A 13,695-nucleotide genomic window follows, 5' to 3' on the forward strand; every position below is an offset into this window, starting at 1 on the left:
TAAGATATAATTAAAAAAAATTATTTTACTACCAGCACTTTTGATTTATAAATAAAAATAGAGAAGACAAAAACAATTTTCCAACTAAAATGATTTTACTATCAGCACATTTGATTTATAAATAAAAATAGACTGACAAAACAACAAAATTTTCAAAATATAAATAATTATTTTAATACTTGACTGACATTCATAACACCATTAGCTTTTGGTGGCTTCAGCTATTTGACAAAACAAAAAAATAACACAAAAAGTAAGAGTCTCAAATCTGACTCAATCGACCAATAATTTTTTTTATGGTAATACTACCAGGAATTTGAAATTTGTACTTTCTAAAAATAAAACACACACAAAATAATATTACACAGAATTAGTCTCTCCTCATGCAGTATACTGTTTAGGTAAAAAAACATGAAATAACCAGGACTTCTCTTGTTAAGAATCATAAGAGACTGTCAACATTTCTGGATTGACAACCACTCAATTTACAGAGGTAATACAGATAATGTTAATAAAATACTTTTTATATATTTTTTATGACTATAAGGTAATTATAACGATAATTAATCAACTTGAATTTAGTAGGAAAGTATAATTTGTGCTTGAAAAGAAACCACAAAGGAAGATTATAATTTGAGAAGACTACGAGAAAAACAAAGGAAATCAACCATCTTACTTACCTGTTTAAGCCAGGGAAGAAAAGCAAATTTTTATAATCAAATGAATCATTTCAATTCTAATCAGTATTCCTATGCCTATATGCTTCAAGCCCCAACATCAGCAAGAAAAAGGGGAAAAGAAAGTTTCTACTGGATTTTAACCCTTTTACCCCCAGGCTATTTGGAACTTTCCAACCCACAGGAGTTATTTTTTTTCAAGCACATTTTGCAGTATATTTTTTTTCAAATTGCTCTAACAGCCTTAATTTTCGTCATAGAGAGGTCAGGTTGGTCTCATTCTCTTGGAAAATGCCTGAAGTTTCTCAAAAAATTATAAAAAATATGCAAAAATAAAAAAAAAAATGTAAATAGCAGTTTTTTGCAAGAACGTACCGGTACATCCATGGGGATAAAGGGATGAGTTTTGCAAAACGTACCAGTACGTCCTTTGGGGGTATAAGGGTTAATAACCACCCCACGAGTTAAGAACTCTTCAGATGTCAGTAGAGCACAGTGACAGTACTAGTACAGTACATGTTTACACTCTTCTCTCAATTTGCTTCTGTGCCCACTGGATTGTGGAGAGGTATAAATATTGGGTGAGTATTGAAATAAATTTTATGAAAATTTGCTCAATTTCAATTAATTCAACGCAATATTCATGTGGACTGATTACCACAAATACAGTGATACCTCGGTACTCGACCATAATCCGTTCGAGATCCGTGTTCGACCTCCGATTTGTTCGAGTACCGAATTTTTTTTCCCCATAAGAAATAATGGTATATATTCTATTCCGTTCCCAAGCACTCGAACAGGCCCAAAATATTAATAAAACGTGTACCTAAACAACAATAATTATCTAAATGTGTATGAAATTGGTCAGAAAATCCTATAAAACAATTTTAAACCATTTACTGTACTAAAATAAAACAATTTTAAACCATTTTCTGTACTGTAGTGAACATACCTTTGAGCAGCGGTTCGATGGCATACAGGGATGGATGTGGAGAGGATGGAAGGGGGAGGTTACTGCTTGGAAGGAGAGTCCCCTTCCATGATGTGGCGGGGTAGTTCTCCTTCAGGAGTTGTTTCTCTCTCCAATGAAAGGGTGGGCAGATCTATTTCAGGGGTTTCTTCTCTTCTTTGTCTCTTCTTTGGAGGAGAAACAGGCTTTGATGTAGCAGCTTTCTTTTCTTTTGTGAAAAACTGGTCTATTGTTAATTGTTTCAATGTTAGCCTATCTTTCATTGGCTTGTGACCTGGCATCTTCGTCTCGTCCTTGGTAATGTACGTATTGGCTGGCATTTTCTTCCAAAATAACCCAGTCTCATCACAATTAAAGACTTGTTGTGCGATCAAATTTTGTTCATTTATGTACCGATCGAATTCCCCCACGTATTTATCGGCTGCAATTTGATCCGAACTAGCTGCCTCCCCATGCCTAGTAACACGATGAATACCTGTTCTATTACGAAACTTTTCAAACCAACCCCTGCTCGCTTTAAATGTAAATGAATCACTTTCACTGGTACTCGGACTTTTCTTCACTAATTCTTCATAGATATGCAACGCTTTTTCACAAATGAACGCTTCACTAACACTTTCCCCGGCCAACTGTTTTTCTTTAATAAATATTAAAAGCAACTTTTCCATCTCCTCAATCACTTGTGGCCTTTGCTTAGTTACCGCCGTAACTCCCGTTGCAACATTCGCCTTCTTAATCATTTCTTTATGCTTTAAAAACGTAGAAATGGTCGACTTCGCCATTCCGTATTCTACCGCTAAATCGGACACTCGTACACCATTCTCATATTTCGCTATAATTTCCTTCTTCAACTCGATCGTTGTTCGCACTGTTTTCCTCTTCTCCTTCCCCTTAACACTCATTACTTTCTTGGGACTCATTATGAAAGCTAAAAAAGCAATTAAAAGCACTGAAAATCACTAAATCACAACGAATGCTGATCGCGCGTTGTCTGAGTGACGCTCTCGAGAGAACTGATGCTTCCCGAACAAGCGAGAGTGGCCGAGATGGCGCGATCATCACAAAGCCCATGCGGTCGTCACGTGTTCGGCTGGTCGAGTACCGAATTTTTGGTCGAGCACCGCAGCAAAAATTTCTCGAAAATTTTGGTCGAACTCCGAATTGTTCGAGTATAGAGTCGTTCGACTACCGAGGTATCACTGTAGTAGGTTTGAGAAAAGTAGTAGGCAAAGCTAGGCTATTTATATTCATTCGAATCTAAACAAGAAATATTAATAATATTTCCATGAATACTTCTTACCTATAATCCAATCTTCTGCTAACTATACTTAATGTAGCTTTAGCTTGAGGATGGGGACAGGTATAGTGTAACTTGAGAAGCACCATAATGAAGCTTACCAACTTCACAAGTAAGGGCAACAGTCCCTCTGCCTAGAACTTTGCTATACAAGAAAGAAATGGGCTATCAAAAAAGTACAGCACAGTACCTAAAAATGCATATCAATATGTACCTTGACATATGCAAAACATTCAATGCTGGAAACAATAAGGGACTATGAAGAAACGGAGGAGGATAGTCTCCCTTTGGTTAAACCTAATAAAAGAGCCTAAAGTAATGGTACAAAACATAAAAAAATATGAACGTCTTTCAAATGAAAGGCTGAATACACAGAATTGTACCTCTACTAGGCTGTACTAACAAGTTTTTTAATGGAGAGGTTCTTTAAGAAATTACGAGAGGTGGAAACCACTCTCATTTCATGTGCTTTTACCTTTAGTAAAGACAGACCCACTTCATCCAGATTAGTTGCCTCGCCTATAAACTTCTTCAGAAAGGACATGGCATTCTTAGACAAAGGAATTTGAACCAAAAGGACTCCTTACTTTGCTCCTAAACTGTAAGGCTCTATTCAAATAATCACTCATTGCTCCTACAAGGCATCTCATTCAGGTCCTCTTCCACAAACCAGTTCAGAGCAAGCAAGACTACATGACTGGACAGATCTTTAACTATGCAATCATATTTTGCTCGTTTTTCCCATCAGGGTCTTCTCTCTATGATAGTGGAAAATGGCCCTATGACTTTGGCAGTAGGAGGAGGTACCAACACATTATGGAAGGTCTGGGGATATATAGCGTTAGTTAATATTCCACCGATTTTCTCAAAATACTAATAGAATAGGATGTTTGGTTATACTTGAGGGAACTAGAGACAGAGATTAGGTCAAAATGAATTTGAAACAGGGTGATAGAGGGGAGTTAGGAGATGGGGAGGGAAATTGGGAACGATCAGTAAATGTAACTTTAAGTTTTGAATATTCATTAGAGCTCTCACCTTTTTTTTTACTCTTTCAGCACTTTCTTTTCCGAGCACTATCCTTCTTTCGACTCTTCATACTTGTAAAGAGCTATAAACTAACCCTCAAAATAACCATTACATTCCTCATATATATTCTGTACATCACATACTCTACCTCTATACCACCACAATTATCCCTTTTACCCCCAGGCTATTTGGAAATTTCCAATCCTTAACCCTCATGGGGTTATTTTTTTCAAGCACATTTTGCTGTATATTTTTTAAATTGCTCTAACAGCCTTAATTTTTGACATAGAGAGGTCAGGTTGGTCTCATTCTCCTTGAAAATGCCTGAAGTTTCTCAAAAAATTATCAAAATATGCAAAAAAAATTTTTTAAATAGCATTTTTTTGCAAGGACGTTCCGGTACGTCCATGGGGGTAAAGGGATGAGTTTTGTGAAACGTACCAGTACGTCCTTTGGGGGTAAAAGGGTTAAGAGTGAGAGTTGTGATTAACGTTATACATTTGAGTCTTGCAACCAAGACATACTCAAAATATAAGGGAAATATTATGAAACCAGACTCCCACAAAGTAATCTGATTACCACTCGTAACCACAATGAAAATGGAAATATGATTGAACAATAGTTAACAAGAGGGACAAGAAACAAGCAGAGATGAATGTGAACATTCATTAGTACTGTCACAGTACTCATATCTGGTGATGAGGAATTTTTCGGTCATGAGTGGGTTACTCAATTTGGGTAGAACCATTTGTTTCAACTATTTTTTGTCAACAGATGGAGCTTGAAGCATATAAGCATACAAATATTGGGTAAGATTCATTGAAATAAAAGCTGATTTAAGCAATGCAGTTATGTATCATCTAAGTTAGATATTCAAAATGATTCAATTGATTGATGAGTCACAAGGGTTTAAGAAACAAATTAAGAATCAAACTTCAATAACTAATTCCTAAAGACTCCTGCTCTACAATGTCATGTGCTATAAGGGGAAAGGGTAAAAAGTATAGCATAGCCTAAATTTGACAGCGCCTCACCCGCTACCTAAATAGTTAAGTTCATTTAAAAGCATCTGTACTGTATAAACATTAAAAATACTAAATCTCCTTGAGCTTTCTAATGCTGCAATATCAACATGAATAGTTTAAAATACTAAATTTGATAGCACAATGCATGTAAAAGAACCCACCATATTTTTCCCGAGTCTCCTCCATTTCAATAGTTGTAGAATAAGCTACAATTGGCTTAAATGAGGTAGAAGGCCGGCTTATCCATACGGGAGGCTGAGGGGGTGTACGGTCAACATCTGACACAAATATGTTTACAGTTACAGTGAAGTTATCTGGATATCTATCTGGTTCAGTAACATCGTCTAGATCACGTCTGAAGTGGAAGAAAAGAACAGACTCAAATGCTTTACATATACAGTAAACAGTTGAAAAACTACTAATGCTTATATAAAATAGCTTCATTGTAGTACCAAACCTGTAGCTGTGTTCCTTATGTTATTGAAAGCTACAAAATAGAAATATTTTTAAATATAATAGAGGTAGAAATAAGACTGACTATTTTTTTTATATAATTGTCAGATTTATAGGGGAAAGCATTCATACCTATAACTATACTCATTTCTTTTAAATGAGTCACATTTGCACTGACTTGCAGCGGTGCCATTTTACCTCAGAAAAGTTTCCTGCTATCTGATTGGTTTGAATTAGCTTGTCCAACCAATCAGGGATCAGGAAACTTTTCCCAACTAAAAGGGCACCCCTGCGAGTTGGTGCAAATCTGCCTCACTAAAAAGAATTTACTATAGTTTCTGTTAATATATTAATATTTCATACAAAATCTCAAAACATTCCTCTATTCCAATAAATCAAAGGATCCTCATACATTAAAAAATGTGATATTCTCATGGTTGTTGAGCTCCAACATGCAAACCTATGGAACTGTTTTTCATCCACTATTCTACAAACTTTTATTCAGTTTACACAAGACCTTACTTTCCTATTCAATTCGCTGTTCTGATATCTAGTCTAATATGCTCTTCATTATGTTTTCTTTCATTGATAATACTGTATGAGCAATATTCATAAGGAATAAGAGACAATAGTTGGAAACAATCAACAGCAACCATCCTTTATATTAAACTTTGCATAATTTGCAATTTATATACTCTTATTTGTAGCAATTATGACACCTTATGTGTCTCATTTATTTACCATATTATGCTACATGGTGACCATGTAACTAATGACATCGGCCTTTCAACTGGGATAGTTTTATTGTGTTTTGTCCTTCCAGGTTTGTGTTTTGATGACAGACTAACATATCTTCTTTAGATTACTTATATATTTTCATTCCATTCATCATCTTCTCTAACGTCTATTGATGCAAAGGGAATTGATTAAATTTTGCCAGCCATCTTTAGCTTGAGCTTTTAATTCAATACTTTTCCATTCATCATCAACATCACGCTTCATAGTCCTCAGCCATGTAGGTCAGGGCCTTCCAACTCTTCTAGTACCTTGTGAAGCCCTGTTAAATATTTGGTAAACTAATCTCTCTTGGTAAGTGCAAACAGCATGCCCAAGCGCTTGGCTTTCTAATTTTAAATAAACCACATTGATGGTTTTTTTCGTCATATTAGTAGTTGTGTTTTTGTTTTTTTTCATTTCCTTATTTAAAATTACAGTTTTAGTTATTCCTTAAAAATATTGAAAAAATATGTATAGATTTGTAATATCCTACCAAAAGACTCTTTTTTAAAATAATTACATAGACTAGTAAAGTAAGGAACCCATATACAAAAAAGATAAAAACATGCAAAATAAAGGATCCTTGTGGTGAGCAGTGTCTATCTAACTAAGGCATGTGACCCCTGCCAATCCATACTATTTCCAGTAAAATCATCCACCTGGCATTAGGAGCAGAAGCTGAAGAGACAACTTGTCTCTCGTCTTAAACACAATCCGTCGCCCTGCTGCCAGTGACTTCATCGAGATTTAGGGAGGCATTTCCTCCACACCCAAAGTTCTTGTTACTCCTCCAGGTTGCTTATATAACCGTTGGCAAACATGGTTTGCTAAGATATACCGTCTAGCACTGTGCATACTGCCTAGCGGTATTTACTGTTTGCAGTACAGTAGTTATCTCTATGAACAAATAATGCTATAAACCCCAGGGCTCCAACAAGGAAAATAACCCAGTGAAGAAAGGAATTGAGGAAACAGATAGAATAGTATCCCTGAGTGTAGCCTAAAGCAAGAGAACTCTAACTCAAAGCAGTGGAAGATAGATGACAATATCATTGAGAGTTGTTTAAGAATTATGATATGAATTGCTGAAATTTTGGGTTCCTCACATCTTACCAAGAAGTAAATCCTTTCTCGGTAATGAACTGCCATCAAGTTAATACTATAGGGAATCCTCTGTTTTTGTAGAGTTTATCATAAAAAGTAACTTGATTTTGAAAAATGACACATGAAGTGCCGGACACTAGCAGAATCCTTCCTTTTTTGTATAGTTGATAATAAAAAGTACCTTGATTTAAAAAAAATGACACATGAAGTGCCGGACACTAGCAGAATCCTTCCTTTTTTGTATAGTTGATAATAAAAAGTACCTTGATTTAAAAAAATGACACATGAAGTGCCGGAGACTATAAAATAGTATTGGGAAAAAATACTTTCCGTTTTCATCTATCTGAACAATGCAATTTAAATCTCCAGTTAAAAAATCAATAACTCCAAGCTGTAAACTTACAGGTTGTATCGTATTGATGTGTCCTCTTCAGGAATGAAACCTGTATGAAACTGTACTTGAGCTACTTTTATTCCCATGACCTTCCCCATCATTCTGCGAGCGTGATATACATAAACACAGACATCACCGACGAGATGGACGTTAACGGGCATCATAATCTGAAAAGAAAATAAGATAAAATAATCAAGTCAAAATAAAACAATTTTTGCTTTAACCCTTTTACCTCCAGGGTATTTGAAAATTTCCAACCCTTAACCCCCAGAGGGTTATTTTTTTCCCAGCACATTTTGCAGTATATTTTTTTTAAATTGCTCTAACAGCCTTAATTTTTGTCATAGAGAGGTCAGGTTGGTCTCATTCTCTTGGAAAATGCCTGAATTTTCTAAAAAATTTATCAAAAATATAAAAGAAAAAAATTTTATAGCATTTTTTGCAAGGACGTACAGGTACGTCCTTGGGGGTAAAGGGATGGCTTTTGTGAAACGTACCAGTATGTCCTTTGGGGGTAAAAGGGTTAACATATAAAAAAATACAGTAAGCCTTTAACTTTGTTTCTCGTAATTTGTAATGCTGTGCGTAAGTCGCTTTCAACTGTCTCTTTTATGCATAGAGTATTTGCTCATAGTCTGGAAACACAATGCAAAATGTCAACCTTACGACCGCTTTTTCACTCTGATGATGTTGCAAGTCTGTCAGAAATAGTACACTAATAGGACAACTATCTCCTTAGAAATAGTCTATTTTCTAGTATAAAAATTAATTAATTTATCTTGATAAGTTAGTAATTTCTCTTATTCATAATTTACAGTATCCACTTTAAATGAAAAAAATATATTAAGAAAAATTTTAATATATGTCGAGTTCATAGCGTATACGTCTGGCGACATCATAGTTCTAGCGAAGCCGCAGACAACGAGCGCGCAAATCAAGTGAATTCCTTGCAATAGACTATCGATTAATGTTAGTATACCCATAATAAAAATATCGAGTAACATTACAAAATATTTCATGGGTCTGCATCTGTTAGTAGTACTACGTAGCGTAAATTTACGTAAATTTAATTCTACAACTAGGACAGAATATCATGTTTTACGCGTCTTTCATTTTCTTTGTTTCATCTCTGATAATAGATCATTATTCATCTAATGAAAGAACACTAATAAGACAAAATTTTTCTTAAATTATTTTATTCTATTTTACATTATAGAAATAAAATACTTTTGCTGGGTAAATTAGTATTCTTTTTTTTTTAGCAAGAAAAAGAGAATGGTTATACATATTTGAGTTTATATCACAGCACACACGTCTGGTAACGTATTTCGAGCGGAAGGCGAGTGGCGAAGAGTGATTTCCTATTGATTATGATACCGAGTAATCTTATTATTTCTATCATCGAAACATCGAGTAACGCGATACCAAGTATACCTAATAATACATAAAGAGAAATCCCATACAGAGAGAGAGAGAAAGAAATAACTAATAATAATCACCATAAACGAAATGTATGAAAACTATGATATCCCATAACATATTGGTGTTGATGTAATATTATTCATCATGAAGATATTTTTAATAAATTAAGAAGTTATAGAAACAATATGCCTTGTTATTCGCATATGTGCATTTTCTCGATACGGTAGCGGGACCTTGAGATCACCTGATCACAGCCAAAGGTAAACAAAAAATTCAGAAATTGTTGACTGTTAAAATGATTCCAAAATTGAAAAGAGAATACAAAAAATGCTTTAATAAAGCATATGCCATCCTATGAACCAAGAAAATGGAATAACAATATACAATAAGCAAATATTGATAAAATATGACTGATGATTACAATATTATGGCACAGCATAACAAATATAAAACAGAAACTTAACTCTTTAAGATCGATATACAGTAAATCCAGATCATGTCATGACACATCTCTGTCCCTATCTCGGTCATAATTCGACAACTACCTGTATATTGTTTATGAGCACGAATACTTTGCTAAGTAACAAGGAACAAAATAAATTTTTTAAAATACAACTTTAAAACCGTACTTTCATCAATAATATAATGGATGTATCAGTAAAAAAAAAAAATAATATAAAAACAATTATACAGTACTGTACTACATTGTAACTCAAATTCAATTTCATAATTACTCAAGAGAGAATTCGTAATGTTACCTTGTGATCTGGAGGCATATAGATTTTCATGTGATCAAATTCCTGCAGACTCGAGAGAACTCTATGATCACCTTGCCACACCTCTATATATGGCCGTATACCATCTCTGGAAAGAAAAAGAGAAGCATTGACATACTGTAGTTCTTTAGGTAATCTTACTTTTAAGTGTTTATCCATATATTGTAAGGCACTTTCTTTTTGTGTAACTCAGTGAGTACACTCAAAAAACCGCTGACCCCTTAATAGGTAGAGTGAAAGTAACTCTGACCAGCCTTCAGGATGGTATTTAATTGTCCACTATACTGTAGTCAGTTTAGCCTTCAGGATGGTATTTAACAGTCTACTATACTGTAGTCAGTTTCTCTTATGATTGGCCCTTATATACGTACACAATGCAGAATGGAGGTGGCCTAGTCAAAACTTCCAGTATTTGGGGTACCCAAATACAAAAGTAATGAAATCATCCCGACTATTTTCACAATCGCGATTATAATGATCCTGTCTCAAACATCTTCATCCCATCATCATCATTATGATTATGATTATTATGATTATTATTATTATTATTAGTAGTAGTAGTAGAATTATTACTTGCTAAGCTATAACCCTAGTTGGAAAAGCAAGATGCTATAAGCCCTACGGCTTCAACAGGAAAAATAGCCAGTGAGGAAAGGAAATAAGAAAAACTGCAAGAGAAGTTTAAGAACAATAACAACATTCAAATAAATCTTTCATATATAAATTATCATTTTGAAAATAACAAGAGTATAAAAATTCAAAATAGCAAGAGGAAGAGAAACAAGATAGAATAGTGTGCCCGAGTGTACCCTCAAGTAAGACAACTCTACCCCAAGACAGTGAGAGACCATGGAACAGAGGCTATAGCACTACCCAAGACTAGAGAACAATAGTTTGATTTTGGAATGTCCTCCTAGAAGAGCTGCTTACCATAGCTAGAGAGTCTCTTCTACCCTAACCAAGAGGAAATTAACCACTAAACAATTACAGTGCCGTAATTAACCCCTTGAGCGAGACAGTGTTGTCAGGTGTATGAGGACATAGGAGAATATGTAAAAAATAGGCCAGACTATTCAGTGTATGTGTAGGCAAAAAGAAAATGAGCCGTAACCAGAGAGAAGTTTTATTCCACCGGCGATCAGATTGTGGAATGATCTTCCTAATCGGGTAGTTGAATCAGTGGAACTTCAGAAATTAAAACTTAAACAAATGCTTTTTTGTTTAACAGGTCGACATGAGTCTCTCTCTTCATAGTTTATATATGAGATATATTTTAACTTTTTTACTGATCTTGAAATATTCTTCATTAATTATTCTTTACTTCTCATGTAGTTTATTTCCTTATTTCCTTTCCTCATTGGGCTATTTTTCCCTGTTAGAGCCCTTGGGCTTACAGCATCTTGCTTTTCCAAGTAGGGATAAAAAAAAGAGGAGGAAAAGAGATTATTTCCTATAATTTGGTTTCAAAAAAGAAACTTGTATGATACACAAGACACTGTAATTAATAAAATCCTTTTTTGTAGGTGAAAATCTGAGGGTTGCACAATATGCGAGATCGCAAGCTGCACGAGAATCAACAGTATTCCAGTAATTTACTTTTTTTTTGGGGGGGGGGCTCAAAAAGGGCTATTTCTTTCAATAAATTATTAAAGTCTGAAAAAATATTAAACTTACCTACCCCAAGAATCCCATGATATAAAGATATCTAGTAATTTTGTTGTAATTGCTAAATAATTCATTTTATTTACCCAGTGAGCTATTTAAACAAAATCTTACCTCCTTTGAGTAAAGAGAGGAATTGGCGATATGATGACAGAAGTAAGAGTAACCGGTTTAAAATGGGGTGTAACGGGTGGAGACGACACCAAATCACGAATATATTCCAAGTATCTGTCGGAAGCAAATTAAAAGCTATTAATAATTTACATAGAAAAAATTGCTGATTATCTATATAGTTTTTCTTTGGACTAAACAATGTCTATTCTATAAAGAAATTAAAAAAAATGAGAACTATTCAAGGATTGCAAGGTACATTCAATCTTCACCACAAACTCAAAATTTGGCCCATTAAGGACTTCAATTACCCATAAGAATAAACTTCTAGTATTACTTGATATTCACCAAATGTATCCCAAAAGAAAAGTAAATATACTTATCCTTACTTAAATTGTGAAGCTTGCAGATTAGGCGGCGACCTTTTGATTGCAAACATATTAAGAGCTTGCTCAGGACGATTAAACGCGTGGCATATCAAGAGGAACGAGCACACAAGCATCGCTGTTGAAGCTTTTCCATCCTGTGGAAAAAAGAGCGAAATGAAAATATCCCATTTACGGATGTCACTTTGAAATAGGGTTCTATGAAACCTCACATTGGATAAACACACCTGTTACATTTAATACTCCCGATCTTGTGAAAGGAAATCAAAACTACCATAAACTGAGGAACAACTCCCATCTTTCTTACATACATACATACACCAAGGGACTTCCCCAAATTTTGGGGGGTAGCCGACATCAACAAATGAAACAAAACAAAAAGGGGACCTCTACTCTCTCCATTCCTCCCAACCTGACAAGGGACTCAACCGAGTTCAGCTGGTACTGCTAGGGTGCCACAGCCCACCCTCCCCCGTTATCCATCTTTTTTAATTTTTAAAAAATACTTAAAATATGAAATCCATGTATTCTTGTACACCACAGACATGAAACAACAAACCTCTAATCATGCAGTAAGACTTTCAAGTTCGAACATAGTTCAGTACTCACCATGCAATGAATCACAACAACATTCTTTGGGTCTTTCTGGAGATAATCGTATATGCTGCAAGATAAGTTGTAGAGAGCTCCAAGTGTAGGCGACTTTTTACTAGACCAATTCCCCTCAATTATTCTTGCACTGAACTTTGCCGAATGATACTGACGTCCTGATACGTTATATATTAAATAGTGTCCAGGATGCCTGGTTTCAAATACACCTGTAAAAAATAAAAATAAGATTAACAATGTTAAAGTTGCGGTGATGTTTCTTGAAAAAATAAGCCTCTTGATACAATAACTGAAAGTTTAACAAATCACTTAACTTGATTTTCTATGCATGACAAAATTCAAAACACAAATTCCTTCTTTGTACCTCACTTTCAAGAACCTTACTACATAGATGTTGCTAAATAATGAATCTGGCCTCCAACTGGAGTGAAATCCTAGACATGATGTGCGAACAATTACAAATTCCGTTGGGTAAAAATATTAGCATGTATTTTCGCCTTTATAAATCTCACCAAACCGGTAATGCATCTGAGATAAAGTCAACACTGTTTATAGTTAATGGTTAACAAAAAGACATGAGTAAAATTGCTAAAAATGTTTAGTGAACCTCATAAATTTTTTGAGTATATATTAAAAAATATATTTCAATTTCAATTCCTGTTCACAATGTTCCACTAAAGTTAAACAAGGAGTTCACTTGATTTAGGGATAGCTAGTGGGGATGATGATCTTGATGCAACTCAGACTATCACCAAGTTTTCAGGGATTGATGGTAGTGTGGTTCATGAGCTTTTTATTAAACTTATGTTCATGCAATTTAATATAGGTAACACCTCTTCAGGAAAAGGTAGCGATTCTAGTCTAGCCTGTCATGCACCAAACTCTGGGGTAACTCCAAGTTTTCCTTAGCAGTTCTAATGTACCAGTCGGTAAAGCCGGCCATACACGCAGAGGAGTGGAGCGCAGGTTTGACCGCGACTGGCACAAACCGGTGAATCCTTAT

At 34.8% G+C, this 13,695-nt stretch overlaps 1 protein-coding gene across 3 annotated transcripts in view; it reads right to left on the reverse strand.

The window, feature by feature from the left end:
• The window catches only part of aux (cyclin-G-associated kinase), an 87,630-nt gene that overhangs the window by 32,883 nt on the left and 41,052 nt on the right, over positions 1-13,695 (reverse strand). For all 3 annotated transcript variants that reach the window (XM_068364760.1, XM_068364761.1, XM_068364758.1), the window contains exons 11-16: positions 12,693-12,901; positions 12,087-12,220; positions 11,701-11,814; positions 9,907-10,012; positions 7,736-7,893; positions 5,160-5,353 (exon numbers count right to left, since the gene is read on the reverse strand). In XM_068364760.1, the coding sequence (XP_068220861.1) occupies positions 5,160-5,353; positions 7,736-7,893; positions 9,907-10,012; positions 11,701-11,814; positions 12,087-12,220; positions 12,693-12,901 (915 nt within the window). The remainder of the gene's footprint in view (positions 1-5,159; positions 5,354-7,735; positions 7,894-9,906; positions 10,013-11,700; positions 11,815-12,086; positions 12,221-12,692; positions 12,902-13,695) is intronic.

Source organism: Palaemon carinicauda, chromosome 41 (assembly GCF_036898095.1).
Source record: "Palaemon carinicauda isolate YSFRI2023 chromosome 41, ASM3689809v2, whole genome shotgun sequence".
Classification (NCBI taxonomy): domain Eukaryota; kingdom Metazoa; phylum Arthropoda; class Malacostraca; order Decapoda; family Palaemonidae; genus Palaemon; species Palaemon carinicauda.